Here is a 16,221-nt window from a genome sequence, read left to right as displayed (position 1 = left end):
GACTGACAAGGCCAGAGAGAAGAGCAACAGGGTGGGCAAGCGGATGTGTAGCCTTGTTGAATTTATCAAAAGTAATTCTTCAGTGCTTTGATCAGCACAAACAAAAGGCCATTCACCTCCATTGTATTTGGGTCACGGCAGAAATCTTGCACCTAAGCAAATAAAACCAGATATGTATCTGCATGGCCATGCATGTTTTGTTTTTCTAATTTGGGTGAACCAACTATTTACAACATTTGACACTAATATACTGGAATAACAAAAGCTTTTTTATTCACACATTTACATCCATGTACAGTCTTGTCAAGTAATTTCAGACAGAGAAATGAAAACAGTACTGAATTTTGGCACACCATTCAACCTTTGAACCCTGAATTAATATGCCTATTCCACAAGAAGTAAATAAAACCTTATTTATAGATAGTGTTTTTCAATATGTTATTATTGCCACTCTGAAAACACAAAAGCACAATCAATGGCCATCGTACTTGTATTGGATGTCAGTTTCCAAAGGGAATAGTCCATAGTAACGGTGGACATCTTGTCAACATCACAAGCCACCACAAGTGCATCCACCTGTCAGGCTTGAAGTGGCTCATTCCTCCACTGCTCTGACGAGCGTCAAGCGCTGCTCTCCAGTAGAGCCTCAAAGTCTGGGGAACAAACCATTTTGTGTTTGACATTCCCTAATACAGTCAAGTCGCCCGTTCTTCCCTCAGTACCAATAGAGACCAGCTCCTGAGAAAACAGGGGGTGGGGAGGAAGCGAAAAGCATGTCAGAAATGATAATAATGCTGATAGTAAATATTTATTCTATTACTTATTATATAACAGTGGCCTGTAGAGAGACACTGGAAGACAAATACAATTGTGCTGCATAGAAACACATATAGTATGGAGACAAACAGACAGAAAGAGACGCACATCGATAGCTATACTACTATCATACCTGCAGGAAAGCGCATGACGTTCCTAGAGACACATCAAGTGTCACTTGTCCCAGTATGAGCTGTACCCGGCCAGACTTCCGCACAAGCATTTTTCCTACAACACCCTCCCGCAGGTCTTTCAGATTGCAGTTGTTGTCTTCAGGTTCCTCCTCCTGTTTAAAATTAAAACACAGTTTACAGTTTACACACATGACCTCAATATCATTATGTACTTAACATGTAGATGACGATTATATCTACCTGAGACTCTGTTTTCAGAAGCACAGACTGTCCGTCCTCTGACTGCACCTCTGTTTTCACCGGCCTGTGCTCTTTGGTGGGGGGTTGGCCGGGCAGCGAGTCCGGCAGCTGCATGAAGAACAGCTCCTCCCCTTTGCTCAGACTCCATCTATGCAGCAGGTCAGGCAGAACTTCAGGCTCAGGGAGAGGAGGAGGCCTGCAAGCTCCCTCTGACTTCTTTATGTCGATTTCCTCTGGCTCCTGTTTCACTGATAATGTGTATTTTGAGAGACCAGCTATGTGGACATGCTTGCCATTTATTTCCAGCTTTCACAAACTATCATAAACATTGGAAACACAAGCTGCTGACTTGGAAACTGCTACCTAGATACAGGACCTTTTAGTTTTATCTTGTTGCAAAATATTAATAACACTGTGAAAACAACATTTCCCAAGAAAATGAAGCAGGTGGAGTCAAAATTACAAAAGTTACCTTCAACTGCAGGTTCCATGGGTTCATCATCTTCCTCTACCTTCTCAATTTTAACAGAAGCGTTAGTAAACTCCTCCTTGAATCCCCATCCCGACACAGCAAGGGGAAGCTGGACAGGGCAGCTACTCTGCTCACTCCTCAGGAAGGGATCGTCTATAAACTGAAAAAATGCAATAGGAAAGGAGAGTTAAATTAATGGAAATTGCTAAATAAAGCTACTTAATAAACACAACTGACAAACAAAGGGACTTACATTATCTCGCTCCAGCTTGCGCAGAATCTCTTTGGTCTCTTCCTCAGTCTCTCTCTTCTCCTTTTTAATATTGATGATGGGTGACGGTCCGATGGCCGGAGCATCTCTCTCATTTTCATAGCCTCCTGTGTGTGATACAGGGATTCACTTAAACTGTAATTGCAATGGTAAAAAAAAACCATCAGCCAAAGCCAGCAGAAGAGAGCGAGTGGTTATCCAGCTGAACTCCTACCTCTCTTTTTCATCATCATCATCTCTGCGGGCCCCTGTTCAAAAATAGAGTGGGACTGGATGACTTCTGGGCGACCTCGGCCCCTGCCTCTATCTCTCGGACCTCGACCTCGATCTCCATCCCTCCTGTCTCTCCTCTGTCCACCTTCAACTTTTGTTCTGTTATGACAGACAAAGTTATTAGTCAACAGTCAGAAAAATAGTTAAATCCATTTTTTCTGACTTTCTTTTTTTCCACTGTCAGTTATCATGAACTTACTCCTCTTTGGCTTTTCGGCCGATAATGTTGGGTGTAAAAGTTTTCTAAAAAAATAAAACACAAAAAGTAAGTATTGGAACACTGACAAAATCAGGTAATAATTCCAAAATGTATCATATATCATTCACTCAATATATTTTTCAGATCACATTAGTGTTGTGGCTGAGGAATTAGTGAGGAGCTGGTTGTTCATTTAAACATTTCCTGGACAATGATAATTTTCTACAACTCTCTAACGGTGCGATAAAGTACTTTACCTTCTTCACTCCTCCCAGGGTGAGGTCTCTAGAACGCATTGAGGGGAGACGGCCAGTAGAGATGGCGGCGGGTGGCCGGCGGCCCATCAGCAGTCCTATATTGCTCCCTCCAGGACTTGGCAAACGTTGACCACTGGAGTCACTTGAGCCCGAATCTGCCATCCTAAACTGGAGACGTGTGGCAAAAGGAATAAAAGACCTTGTATATGTGTGACTGATTAATAATATGAATGCTAATGCAGGTAGTCTTACTATAATTATTGTTATTTTTAATTGAAGTGATTTTGGACAAGAGCAATAGCATAACAGTACACTTATACAACTTTCGGAACTTGTTTGAAATTAACAATGAATGCCTCCTCCTGTTTGGTTATTATATTTACATTAATAATTATTTCTCAAAACTGTATTCATCATTCCCAGAATAATGAATCATTATCAACATCATAATATTCAGTTAAAAATATCGTGATTTTGAAAATATCGTCTACTATGAGTGTATCCATGAAAAACTGTATGGCACCTATCTATATTTTGTATGCGAGTACTACTGATTGTGGTTTAAGGTTTCATTCAATTGAACCTCTTTTGTCATCTTACTAATGTGACTATCCAGTGTGGATAGAAGTGGCCAGCCACCAACGTTTGCAACAAGGGCGACCACCTTAGATAGTAGATATACTGACTTCTTATAAAGATGATGCGGTTAGTTTTGTTTATCTGAGCAGCTAATAATGTATTTATAGTCACTGATTGTTGTAAAACAGTAATTTCGCTGCAGGGAATTAATACAGTTCATCTTAACAATTAAACCTGGATGAGGTTGACTAATTAGTGTGCTATTCTCGAGTAACCTACATGTCCTATGTACGTACCTACGTGTGTGTATGTACCTATATATCTACAGTATCAATATCCTAAAGAATACTTGCTTTTGTCTCTCAGTTTATAATTACCACAGCACGTTGTTGTTACATCATGTAACGTTAAACAATGCGGAACAACACGGAAATTCTGCAAAAGCACAGTTTCTAATCGGCATAATGTCGATGTAAAATAGAGCCTATTGAAAAACAGTGTTCTTCTGAATGGAGACATCAATTATTCCTAAACAACATGGGCCTCTGGTCTTACACCACAGCAACGCTTGTAGTTTAGTGACATAAACAACCGACAGCCACTTTAAGTGTCCAAGCCAAATGACCACTTTAAACTTGTTTGGCCATGGCTCGTAATATTTGATGATTTCTCGTCAATAACACAGTAAAAAATTCAGCAACACGTGGCCAAGTCCAAACACGAATACAAGGATACAATACACGTATGTTGAACATTAACGCTGTCAAGAATAACTTTTGACACACTATGCTTCTTCAGATACTTACGATATGATTCCTCGGATGTCCTAATTAGATGTTAATCCAAAACTAGTAAGAGAAGAGTCATTACAAGTAGTTTAGTGCTAGTGCTGTTTCTGACACTGCATGATGCACGGCGCCATGACACTTCCGCAATGTCATCACCCTGTGAGTTCACGTGGATCAAACCTGCGCAGAAAGACTCGCATAGTCATCAATTAACGAATGGACAATTACTATAATTATCTTGCGCACAGTTTCGTTGTTTTCTGGTGTATACATATATAATAATATAATATAATAATATAATATAATAATATAATATAATAATATGCGCATAAAAATCCATGCATAAAGTACAATTGATATACAGAATGTAACAATGGTAGCCTAATGCACAGGCTCATTATGCAATACACAGGATAAACTCTTTTAGATGAATTATACTTTAAGCACTAGCTACCTGCATAGTTTACATACTGGGCCAATATAATGTGAATAGAGAGCTCATGGTATTGGCCTAGGCTACTACATTAAAAGTTATGTATACTACTGCTTACAACAGTGCAGTTGTAATAGCCTATGCAATAGTCCAATGCAGTGCCAATGGATATTAATATACAGTACACTAATAATATACATAGTGCCATGTTAATGAGTAAAGAAAACTATGCAATAGTTCTACAATTTGGCTATGAATGAGCAGAGGAACCTATTTTCACCTTATCAGTGTTTTTTACAGGTTATTTATCTGTGGTGGTCTAAGCTCCAACTGTTGAGGGTAGGCTGCAACAGCATTGCATTCATAAGCTAACTTCTGATCAGAGACACCATTCTTCCAATCTACATGTTTTAAATTGATGTTTTCGAAAGATATATAGACGACCGAGCAGGACAATTGCATCACTTAACTGCAACATTTAAGCTAGCGCTGAAGCTATATCATTAGGACAACTACAATCCAAGACAATATCTAGTTTCATACCACAACAACAATGTATTTCCCAGCTGTGGCACCACAATTGATGTGCAAATTGCATATTATTTTTTTGACTTTGTAAATGTGATACTTTTCCAAATGTACAACGAGGTGTGTTAGTGTATACTCATGGTTGAAAATCTGGTCAAGAGAGACTCACCCATGTACACAAAGTTCATGAACATCAAGTCAGCATTAAGCTACTTGTGAAATGTGTAAATAATTTGGTGCACACAGATCATATGAAGAAATGCAAATATGATTCTTAAACTTCTGTAAAGTGCAAGTTGGTCTGGTACCATCCTGCATCTCTGGCCTCAGGAACAAGACGGAGAAATAAATCCCTGCTCCGGGCTGCTTCAGACTATTTCGGTGCACCAGGCCAGACATCCACTCCAACCTGGCTGTGTCTGGCCCTGCTGATAATGCATGGACCTTGGGGTAGGTCTCCTGACATGCAGAGGGTGGGTTGTGATGAATAAATTCACACCATTTTTGGAAAATGTTGAAATATGCTAATATTTAGACATCATTGAAATACAAGGGATGTCGTCCTTCTTAGGACATCACAAATGTTTTTTGTAAATGGGGCCATATTCTCTTCTCAACAGACACATAGTCAGCCCTCCTCTAACAAACTGGCTATTCCCAGCTCTGTGGCTGAGAGGGCTATTTGGACAGAGGCAGACTGTGGTGGCATGACTAATGATGGATGATTGCAGTTTAATTACACTCTGAGGGTATCACTTATCTGCGGCTGGCTGGAAATAAATTAAGCTTTTCAATAGCGCACACAGCCTGTGGAATTATGGCAATATATCTTTGTCATTTTTCAAATACAAATATTATGTGATTGTGAAAGGACTGCACTCTCACCATCAGTTTATCCCTTTGTTATCTGTCTTTATTCTATGCCCATATCCATTGTTTTAGCAGGCGATTATGGCCATTAATCTGGGAAGGGTCTCTTTAATCTTTGATGAAATCCTAAATTAAGTTGTCCCATGAGGTTGAACCAGTACAAAGATATCCCTCTGAAAATGAATGCCAGTAGAAATCTGCTTACTCTGGACTTACATAGTGGCATCCCTTGCCTCCGGATAGGCTGGGGGGGAGATGGCCTGTGGAGTTAGTCCATATGGCATAACAGTTGGCACATGTATATTATTTGAGATCTTGACGGTGCTCTATGTAATTTACTGGGGCATCACTCAGGATAATCTCTTTTGAATACTCAGTAGCCAGTGGAGCGTGTAAAAAATGGTTCATTTTATTCATCACAGCCCTCATGTCTGTACTGTCTCCATTTCTGAGAGGTGACATTTATGCAAGCAGTTAAGTGTTCAGTCTATATTAGAGTGTGTGTGGATTTTGTGCCTTAGGGCAGCCTCACTGGCAAGTGATGTGTTGTTTATGATTGGCTGGCGAGAGCATGATGCTGACGAGGTTGACTGAGTGTCTCACTGTGGTCACACTCCAGTTGGGAAATTCTCTCATTTTTTTTTGTTTTAATTCATCCTGTGTGGCTGCATATATGAATTAAGTAAACATCATCTTCAGAGCCCAGAACAAAAATGAGACTGCGAGTGGGGAGGGCGGGAGGGGTGTGTGTGTGTGTGTGAGAGAGAGGTGGGGTTGGGGGTTAGAGTGTTTATGTGACACACAGAGTGAGAGAGAAACAGACGGAGAGAAGGAGAGGGAGAGGAGCCTGTGTGTTCGTTTCACCTCCTAATCAGTTTTCCTGAGGGATCTATCATCGACTGCAGCAGCGGAGGCAAGTAGAAAAGCGGAAAAAGAAGATAGTATAATTCAGTCCGGCTATAATCATCTCCCATCACAAATTTGTGCCACATACAAGTAAGGAATTTTTCTAAACCAGCCGCCTTATAGAATGCTTGTAGTGCTCAGAAAATAAATCTATTGTATTGTACTCTCAGCGTCTGAAGTTGTGAAGATCAAATAATCTGATGATGTGATGGTGCGTTTCATTTGTGCATTTCTCAAGCAGTATTAGACATAAAGTCAGATGAATACAGTGGTTGGGGTGTTAATGCATGAGTTTTATTTGCACGTTGTTCTGTTGATGTACACATGCATGAGTGATGACATTTATCGCTAACTTTGGACATTTATTACATCCCACCACTGCCATTTCACATGAGACTGTGAGGAGATTTCATACGGCAGCAGTGACTGGTTCGTGTAATGCTATTGGTGCTCATTTTCCTACATTTTAATGCTTGGTTTAATTGTGCAAGGGGGTGCAGTGCGTCAAACTGTGTTAGTCGCACAATATCTCCATTTAACAGCTTGTACAGGACTTCACACAACACACATTTCTTAGTGTTTAGTACTGTGTAATGGCCATTTCACCCCCTTTAGTTTAAATAATGTACTGAGGAAATTGTGCCTCTTCTTCCTCCCTTGTGCAGCACAGAGTTGCTTTCTGTGCCCTGCTCTATATGCATGAATGCAGCAGCTTCTTGATGATGCTGTCTCACAGAGATAACAACATCTCTGTAGTGTAAGAACTGTAATTGAGCAGTGTACACACTTCTAGATAAATTATGATTTATAATGTGAGTCTCTGATATAACTATTAGATTAGACCCAGTTGACTGATTTGGATCAACTGACTATCAAAGCTAGGTTTGCAGCAGAGATAATTGGCTCGCATTTCTTTTTACAGGCTGATTTACAAATGAGGGCAATGGGACTGTGGAAATGGTATGGAAACCTGCATTTGAATTGTGTTCACATGTATTCGATCCAAAAGTGGAACACACACAGAGACATGGGGCTTTGATGACTTGTCCTGTGAGAATCTCCCCTCGCCCCAGTTTCTATCTCTGAAAAGACCATGGCAAGAAACGAGAACAGCAGCTGGAAAACAGACGCGTGGAAAAACACACGTGCGTGAGGCAACAGCTCTGTCCCCTGGTCCCTGTGTGAACGAGCCACCGCACAAATTTCACAGTTCACAGGCTTTAATGAGCTGCTGCAGCCTGTCCATCATGCTGACAGGAGAACACCTTAACAGACCTCACAGTCACACAATGACACTACAGCAGGCATCTGTTGGATCATACAGACAACCAAATGAGCATGTTAAGATTGTTTGTGCTAAACTGCTAGGTTATTTTGAGGCACATTTGTGATTTAGCATATGCTCAGTGTGAGAGCGATTTTAATAAGGAAAACATGCCAATGTGCTTCGCAGGTGTTGAGATGGTGAAATTACAGAGAAATGAGGACAAAATGCTTTTTACTAGATCAGTAAGCAATTCTGGAGGAGACGATTGCAATAACACATTTAAGATGGATGAAAATTACAAGCAAACTATGGAGGAATAGATGTGCACAAAGTCTCCGGGCAAAAGAAGATGACCATTGCGCACATGCTGCAGAGACCAACCATCAGTTTATGAGAGGGAAGGTGACAGCTAATCAAACACAAACACAGGCTAACCAACAGATTGCCCCCACACTGGCACTCAGGGCTATGTGCAGCAGCCTGGATCGAATCACTGATGGGCACAAAGGAAATATGATCATATATCACCTCCTGCTGATACCTACTTAACCTCCCCTATTTCTGCCCAAACAACATAAAAAATGCTGGAAGCTCATTTGAGCTGCAAGGAGCTCACTTGTTCAGCTGTTTTGAAAAAAGGCATGCACTTCAGCGAGGAGGCATAAGTGTTTAAAAAGTTTCCTTTAGTTGAAATTGCTGCTATCGGGTGCAGCATTGTTTTTGTTTGTGACCCCCACCCCTTCAGTGAGATTTACAGGAGAAGACTGAGGGAGGCTGTAGACGTGTGGTTGCTGGGAGACTGCTGTAGGTGGATTATGAAATGCACAGGGAACGCAGAGGGAAAGCAGAGTCAGGCCAGTCACTCAGCTGCAAGTGTATCGAGTTGTGTAATGATAGGAAATGTCAATTAAGGGCAAGAGGGGGGGGAAGCAGAACAGTGAATAAATCCCCGGATAAGATCCCTAAATGAAAGGTTAATTGGATTCTGTCTGAGGTGTATTCAGCCATGGTGTTTCTGCACTGTTGTAGTGTCCACTTTGTAGCTCTTAGTGATACAATTTAATCTCCTTTACCAGATGTTGCCATTCTCCAGGACTGGTATTACAGTCCCAGATTACACTCTAGTCTAACTATCCTCTTTTATCTCTCGGTTTAATGGCAGATGACAGAAATGGACGCCCCTCTCTCCACCCCCTGCAATATCCAGATTTGTGAGGTGACCTGTGACTCCTTCCGCATCATTTGGGATATGACCCCCGAGGACACTGCCAGAGCCACACACTTCTTCATTGACCTGAGCCGCAAAGAGAGCAGGGACCCCAACCGCTTTAAACACAGGGTGTGACAATCTGAAACTACCGCATCACCTTCTGTACCTTCCTTTATCCTTTCCCTGGATGTATCTGTGTATCCAGTCAATGTGTCTCCTGCTGTGCGGTCTGTGTTCATATTCCAGATTCACACCAATCAATCCTCAAGTCCTCCTTGTACTCTACGCACTTTTAAAATAATAGCCTAAATGAGAGAGGAAAACATGCATTTTATTGAGGTTTAGTTGGGTTAACAGATGAGTCTAACTGCCTTATGATATTCTGCATTAATCTGAACACAGAAAACAGTGGTTGCGCCCTTTCAGTCACTTCCAATACAGGCAAAAAAGGAAAATGAGTGTAGTCAACAGCTTCAGGCCAGTGACTCACTTGTACATTGTGTCCTCTTAAAGTAGACAAAAACTGCAGCACAGAACAGTTTTTATGTTAACAAATTAAGCTAATGTCATACATCACAGACATAAGGCAGCAATGTAAGGCGTTATCTTTTTTAATTTTAGAAATGTATTTGTCAGGGACTATTCATTTCAAGCAGTGAGAGGAGATGCTTTGTACCGCATTTAGCTACCAGCTACTTTCCATCTGCAACCCCTAGACCCTATTAAGTTTTAGCAAATTTGGTCTGTCTGTTGGTTGGTTATTCAGTCCACCACTTTGGTCCAGACTAAAATATTTCAACAACTATTTGAGTTTGTACTGACATTTGAGGTCCCAGTAGATGAAGCCTAATGACTTTGGTGATCCTCTGACTTTACCTTCAGGTTGTATACTATGTCTTGTGAACTGCTGGATGGACTGCCATGCAATGTATGCAATGACATGTTCCCCTCAGGATGAATTGTAATAACCTTGGTGACCTATCACCATTATCAGGTCAATTTCAGTGTGTCCAATTTGACCAAATACTGGCAGAACTAAGAGCATTCAGCCTCAACTGTACTTTGTGTTTATTTCTAATTAGCAAATGTTAGCATGCTAACACGCTAACCTAAGGCGGTGAACATGGTAAACATGCCTGCTTCTTTGTTAGGCATTAGCATTTAGCTCAAAGCACTACTGTGCCTAAGTACAGCCTCAAGAGCCACTAGCATGGCTGTAGACTCTTAGTCTTGTTTAAATATTGCTAAAGGAAACATTTTATCTTTTTATATTGGTTAAATGTCGATTCGGTGTCTAAATTTAGCTCCAGTAGCTGATGCCTAACATTTATGATCTCCCTTCGTTTCAGATGCAAAATACTGACTGTAATTATGGCTTATTATTGCAGCTGGCATTCAACAGATGCTTTTGTGAAGTCAAGGCAAGGGGTAGGACGGAGCGAGTTATTCCTGAATGGAAGATATGTTCTCTCTCTCTGATACACAAAGTGGCACAAACAAACTTGCATCAGAGATGTTGCCATGGATATATGGGCCTCTGAGCCCATAGTAATTAGCTGTGCTTCTTAGAGGCCTTGGCCAAAACAAAGCCGCTGATTTGATTAGATGTATCCTAGTTACAGCAGCTTGGGCTTGAAGTGGAATATCGTGCTAATAAGGCAAAGTTTATGGAGGGAAATGGTTGACTTAACAATTGCATTTACACTAGTTTGAAATGTAAATCAAACACACAGCAGCCTGTTATTGCCTTGCATCCTGTCCCTGATGTCAACTCCTTCCTGCTTTGTCCTCCAGGATGTGCCAACCAAGTTGGTGGCGAAGGCTGTGCCTCTTCCCATGGCAGTGAGGGGACACTGGTTCCTCAGCCCGCGGACAGAGTACTGTGTTGCTGTCCAAACTGCTGTCCGACAACCAGACGGTGACTACCTGGTGTCAGAGTGGAGCCAGGTGGTGGAGTTCTGCACTGGAGGTATGACACGCCATGCCTGACAGCTAAAGTAACACTGATAATGTATTATATAGAGTATGACAGCTTTAACCAAAGTAATACAAGATAAGGACAAAGAACTGCAGTGCACACAAGTGACAACCCCCCCCCCACAATTCTGTGTGTAGTCATTAGCATTTGAAAGTAGTGCAGAGCTTTTTAAATTATTACACAACTCCTATCAACTTTGCAGACTATGCCATGGAACACCTACAGCAGCTTCTTGACAAGGCCAAAGGCTCTGCAGGGAGGCTGCTGAAATTCTCTGTGTTTTATCGCAACCAGCAACCAGACTACTTTGACTACGCCAGGTCAGTGCTGCATTCTTTATTGTATACCTGAAGCAATTAAAGGAATAATTTGACATTTTGACAAAAACTTATTTGCTTTCTTGCCACTCTCATTTCTGTAGAGTAAATATGAAGCTACTGCAAGCAGTTGGTTAGCTTAGCTTACTACAAAGACTGAAAACAGGGGGGGAAACAGCTGGCCTGGCCTCTGTCCAATTTTAACAAAATCCACCAGGACCTCTATAGCTCCCTTAACGTGTTAGATCTTGTTTGTTTAATCTGAACATAAACAAAGTGTAAAAACAGCATATTGGGGTTTTATGGGTGGTTATATACCGAACTCTTTCTTGGCTGGGACCAGTAACTTCCAGGAGTCTGCTGGTTGATTGGCACGGTGACGAGACTCCAGGAAGTTACTGCGCCCGCCTAAGACATAGTCTCGCACATTACCCACTGTGAAACCACAATTTTTTCACATCGGTTTTTGTACTGATTAAACAAGCTTTTGAGGTGCTGGTAGGCGGATTTTGTTATCTATCCTGGACAGAGCCAGGCTAGCTGTTTCCCCCTGTTTCCAGTCTTTGTGCTATGCTAACCGGCTACTCTCTGTAGCTTCTTGTTTAGTGTACAGACATAAGAGTGGTATCGATCATCACATCTATAAAGTGCATTTCCCAAAATGCCTAATTATTCATTTAAGTATAATACTTATACTGTACTATATACTGTTTGTCTTCATATCTTGGATTAGAAGGGAATGTGGAGGCCTGATGCGTCCAGCGCTAAAAGACAGCAGTGGGAGTCATGGTTCTCCTATCAACAGCAAACTGCAAGGAGTCTTCTTCAGCTGCAACACAGAGTTTGATACAGGCCTCCCTCCCAAAGACTCCCCGTATGGCCCCCTGCGTTTCCAGATCCCAGCTGGACACCTGCTGAACCCCAACATCAGCCTGTACTTTGCAGACTTCTACTGTATGTACACAGCCTACCACTACGTGGTGTTGGTGCTGGCCCCTGTTGACTCAGAGGGAGACACCTTCTGTCGCTCCCGCCTCCCTATTCTGGACTTGGCCTCCAACCCCTTCCTGACATACACTGCCCCCCAGAGGCCAGGAGAGGAGCCTCTGTACTGTCATGCCAGTGACGTCATCCTTGAGGTGCTTTTCACAGAGCCGGTTCATTTGGATCAGGGCAGTGTGGAGCAGATCAGCGGGCACCACCAGCTTAAGAGCCTGACCACAGCCAACGCCAAGAAAGACCCAAGCTGCAAAGTGTGCAACATCAGTGTGGGACGCTAAGGGAGATGCTGATGTAGGACAGACCCGGGGGTGTGTGAGCCTACAATACTGAAAGACAGTGTTGCACAAGACAAAACAGTTGAGCCCATCATGTGTAGGTCAGAACACAGTGGAAACAGCCCACCTCTCGGGTGTGTGCATGCTGCTGTCCCTCTTCCCTCCTGCCTGGACTAGAATAGTGCGTTTTAAATAGAAGACTTTACAATATGTATCGCAGAACTTTATCATGATCACAGCTGGATATAATACAGTAAGCATCCATCCATGACTGTTGCACAAAACATATTTGAAGACATGATAGGCTTTAGAAGAGTGGAGAAAATCTGTGATCCTTATTTGCTGGGAGTCATTCACGCTCTGTGGCATTTTCTTCTTTTTCAAAACTTTTAAATTTACATTTTTTCCTGAAGATGTGTTTGATTTAATTAGTTTGATGTGCTTTTTGTTAAAGAAATGTGTGTTTGATACAACCTGGAAGTGCAAACGCCAGAAGCATGCCCCTTTTATAAGTCAGTGGCTTCAAACATTATAGAAGTCATAACAAATATTTTGCTGTTTCTACTTCTTGCGATGCTCTCTCTAAGTCACTGCCAGATGTTCTTTGTCTTTAAAAAAAAGAGACTTCATTTTTTTAGCAATCCTGCCAAATAATTTAATGCTTCTTAAAAAGATAATTGTAGAGTTATGATTAGGAAATTCATTGTAATGCTTAATGACTTTCACGGCAGAAAAATATGGTGCAATGGGATAATGAAAGCAGGGCTGTTAAGTGTGTTGGGGTTTTAGGTAATGGGGAAGATGGTATCACAAAGTTCCCTGCAATCAGTCTCTGACAGCAACCATTGGCTCTATAAACAGGGCTGAGCTAAGATTAGCTTCCCTCTGGCTATGGGGCTTCTGTTTGTCCCCGTCCAATAATCTCTGACCTATATGGGAATCCCAGAAATGCCCAAAGTGAAAGGGATCCCCTCCCCTGTGCACAACAGTAATGCATGCACTGGTGAGTGGCCAAAATGTAGGACATGGCAAGAGAGTGAGCACTGAAGAAAAGGTCACCCATTTGATGCTGAATTTCTTGAATGCAACAAAACTGACCTGTTTTAAAGACTTTTTTATACAAAGCAGCTACTAAGATGTCAAAACATTTATGAAAATAAAATGTAATAAAAAATATCCACCTCATCTTTACCCAGGACATGTTATGTATGACAAAAACAGGGATCATTTTTAGGTTGATTAAGTCATGCCCTTTCACTTAGATTCTTCCCGCGACAGAGATGTGAGCTCACACACACAGCAATGCTGTAATTCTGTCCACTGTTATTGTCCCAAAAAGGCTCGCTCTGCCCTCCTGGTAAATAACGTAAACAGAATTCTATCTTCCTTTTGGCATCTAGCACTTTAGGAATGGCAATATCAAATTCAAAGATGTCTGTCTGAGGCCCTCCGAAGCGTTTCTGCAGGTATGTACAGGACACATCTCTGTAGCTCTGCCACGAGTCAAAGGTGACGCGTACACGCACATCCTTCTGGAAACTGATGTTCCTGACTCGGACGGTACCTTGGAGGGCCTGTTCAGTAACACTGCAGTTCTCCAGGATAACCATGCTCTCTGCCAGCTTGGCACGAAAGGCCTGGAAATCTGCAGAGGGCTGCGGGAAGCCCAGTTTGAGCCGTGTTCCTGGACAGCAGGTGCTGACGGTGCAGCTGTAGCCATCCTCTGTCATGCTTCCCAAACCCTGCAGCGACGGCAGTACGTCGAGGTCAGACTGCTCCTCTTCATCGGAAAACACTCGCACGGCTGTTAGAGACAATCCCCGCGAGTCAGCGAAAACCACGCGTTTGTTCTTGATTGGGATCAAAACATCATCATCCAAGTCATCCAAGAAAGATGGGAGAGGGTGGGCCAGAAAGGCTTGGCTCAAGATGTCAGAGGACAGCTGATCTGAAACTGGAGGACGGATGCAAGGGCGCTGGGGCTTCAGGATGGGAACCCAAACATGAGGACACAGTTGTTTACTTTGGTTCAAGCACAGCCTGACAGCAATCTCTGAGAGTCCAGCTGACTGGGCCGTTGACCTGAGGCCAACCAGTGGCAGGACGCTTGCAAGAGATAAACAGTGATTTCAATAAAGACTGCTGCCCTAAAAGCATGATTCAACTTTTGTATATACTGTAATTGGGTTGTGGGGTGCATTAAGGAATGCATCACAAGATTAAGGTGACATGATACCAAAAATGTGATAAAAGTCACCCTTACATTTTGATTGAAGACATGATGCAAGATAATGCACCCCACAGCAGCAGAATTGCCACACACTTGGTTTGCATCAAGTGCTTACGTTGTACTGGACATCTCCATACTGGTAGTCTGGTGTTGAGTGACGGGAATATTGTCCTCAATGTTAGACTGGAGTTCTAGAAAATAGAAGGAAAAAAATGTACTGCAAAATCATTGTTGTTATACATTAAAAGTCTCTCTTTGTGTGCAATTCTGCAACTATAATCTCACAAGAAAAATGTATTAGTTTCAAATATTTTTATATCTTACATACAAACAAGCAGCAAGTCGTTGTCTGTAGTCCAAGTCATCTCTTTGCCCGCAGAATGTGGCACAGGTTCCTATTTATACCACTTCAGTTAAGATGTCATGTTGTATACTCCACCCTCTCTACTCTCCTGACCAATCAGCTAAGTCTTGTGATTTTGCGGTCTTCTAATATTGTTTCAGACCTGCCAGTAAAACCCATTCCATTTCATTTTACAGCAAAATTCCTTATATTTAACTTAGGTGCTACTTCTACAAAAACATGTTATTACACCAGTATGTTAGCTGCAAAGATTTATGTAAAATCACATCTGCTGATGTGGCCATCAAGTACATACAGGTCTACTGTATGTAATTCTACTCTGCATTGTGGAAACTATTCCAGTCATTCCGGGCTCTATTCTCAGACCTGTCAATTGACATAGATCCCACTGAGAATTGGGCCTGGATCCAAATCCTCTGCTAGCTGGCGCTTGTCCTGAAGGGATCACTTCCCCACAGTCCGTCCGTATGTGTGACACTGAGGAGGGCCGGATTACAAACGTCTCCCAGCATGCTAGTCACCAGACAGAGGAAGCTATCCAAGAATCAGTCCATGTACGTGTGTACATATTGAGTTACATGAAACATGTAAGACACATAGAAGTTCCAGACTTATTGAGATATATGTGGACACCAAACGTAAGGACATTATAGATGAGTGAAGACCTCAGAATTGCTATGCAAGGGATTACACTAGTCAAGATTTGCCTATTTCTGACATTGCATGATGAATTTAAGTCCTGAAAGCTGAATGAGGTAAAACAATGATGTTGGATGCTGTGTTTAATAAAGAATAAAATCAAATGCTTTCAT

The 16,221-nt window shown here is 42.0% G+C and overlaps 3 protein-coding genes across 5 annotated transcripts; 1 reads left to right on the top strand and 2 right to left on the bottom strand.

Moving 5' to 3' along the window:
* Nucleotides 1-248: 248 nt before the first annotated feature.
* polr3d (polymerase (RNA) III (DNA directed) polypeptide D) lies at nucleotides 249-16,084 on the bottom strand. 2 transcript variants are annotated; one of them, XM_044196154.1, is made up of 9 exons: nucleotides 15,161-16,084; nucleotides 2,663-2,830; nucleotides 2,406-2,449; nucleotides 2,148-2,305; nucleotides 1,916-2,040; nucleotides 1,663-1,822; nucleotides 1,191-1,438; nucleotides 950-1,102; nucleotides 249-738 (listed from the first exon to the last, which is right to left on the bottom strand). In XM_044196154.1, the coding sequence occupies exons 2-9, from the start codon at nucleotides 2,822-2,824 to the stop codon at nucleotides 622-624; spliced, it is 1,167 nt and encodes a 388-aa protein (XP_044052089.1). In that variant the 5' UTR covers nucleotides 2,825-2,830; nucleotides 15,161-16,084; the 3' UTR covers nucleotides 249-621. The 2 variants fall into 2 exon arrangements, with proteins under 2 accessions (XP_044052089.1, XP_044052088.1); XM_044196153.1 differs by lacking the exon at nucleotides 15,161-16,084 and adding an exon at nucleotides 4,048-4,205.
* LOC122876171 (phytanoyl-CoA hydroxylase-interacting protein) lies at nucleotides 6,636-14,000 on the top strand. Of its 2 annotated transcripts, none has more exons than XM_044196155.1 (5): nucleotides 6,636-6,856; nucleotides 9,196-9,372; nucleotides 11,038-11,212; nucleotides 11,424-11,541; nucleotides 12,272-14,000. In XM_044196155.1, the coding sequence occupies exons 2-5, from the start codon at nucleotides 9,196-9,198 to the stop codon at nucleotides 12,816-12,818; spliced, it is 1,017 nt and encodes a 338-aa protein (XP_044052090.1). In that variant the 5' UTR covers nucleotides 6,636-6,856; the 3' UTR covers nucleotides 12,819-14,000. The 2 variants fall into 2 exon arrangements, with proteins under 2 accessions (XP_044052090.1, XP_044052091.1); XM_044196156.1 differs by having other exon boundaries at nucleotides 6,656-6,773.
* ppp1r3c2b (protein phosphatase 1 regulatory subunit 3C2, duplicate b) lies at nucleotides 13,023-14,935 on the bottom strand (the record flags this gene model as incomplete). Its single annotated transcript, XM_044196228.1, has 1 exon — nucleotides 13,023-14,935. A coding segment is annotated over one exon (876 nt), but the record flags the coding sequence as incomplete, so codon positions are not given.
* Nucleotides 16,085-16,221: the final 137 nt, after the last annotated feature.

Source organism: Siniperca chuatsi, linkage group LG5 (assembly GCF_020085105.1).
Source record: "Siniperca chuatsi isolate FFG_IHB_CAS linkage group LG5, ASM2008510v1, whole genome shotgun sequence".
Taxonomy (NCBI): Eukaryota; Metazoa; Chordata; class Actinopteri; order Centrarchiformes; family Sinipercidae; genus Siniperca; species Siniperca chuatsi.
Note: the sequence above shows the minus strand (reverse complement) of the source record. Positions and strands in the feature narration are given on the sequence as shown.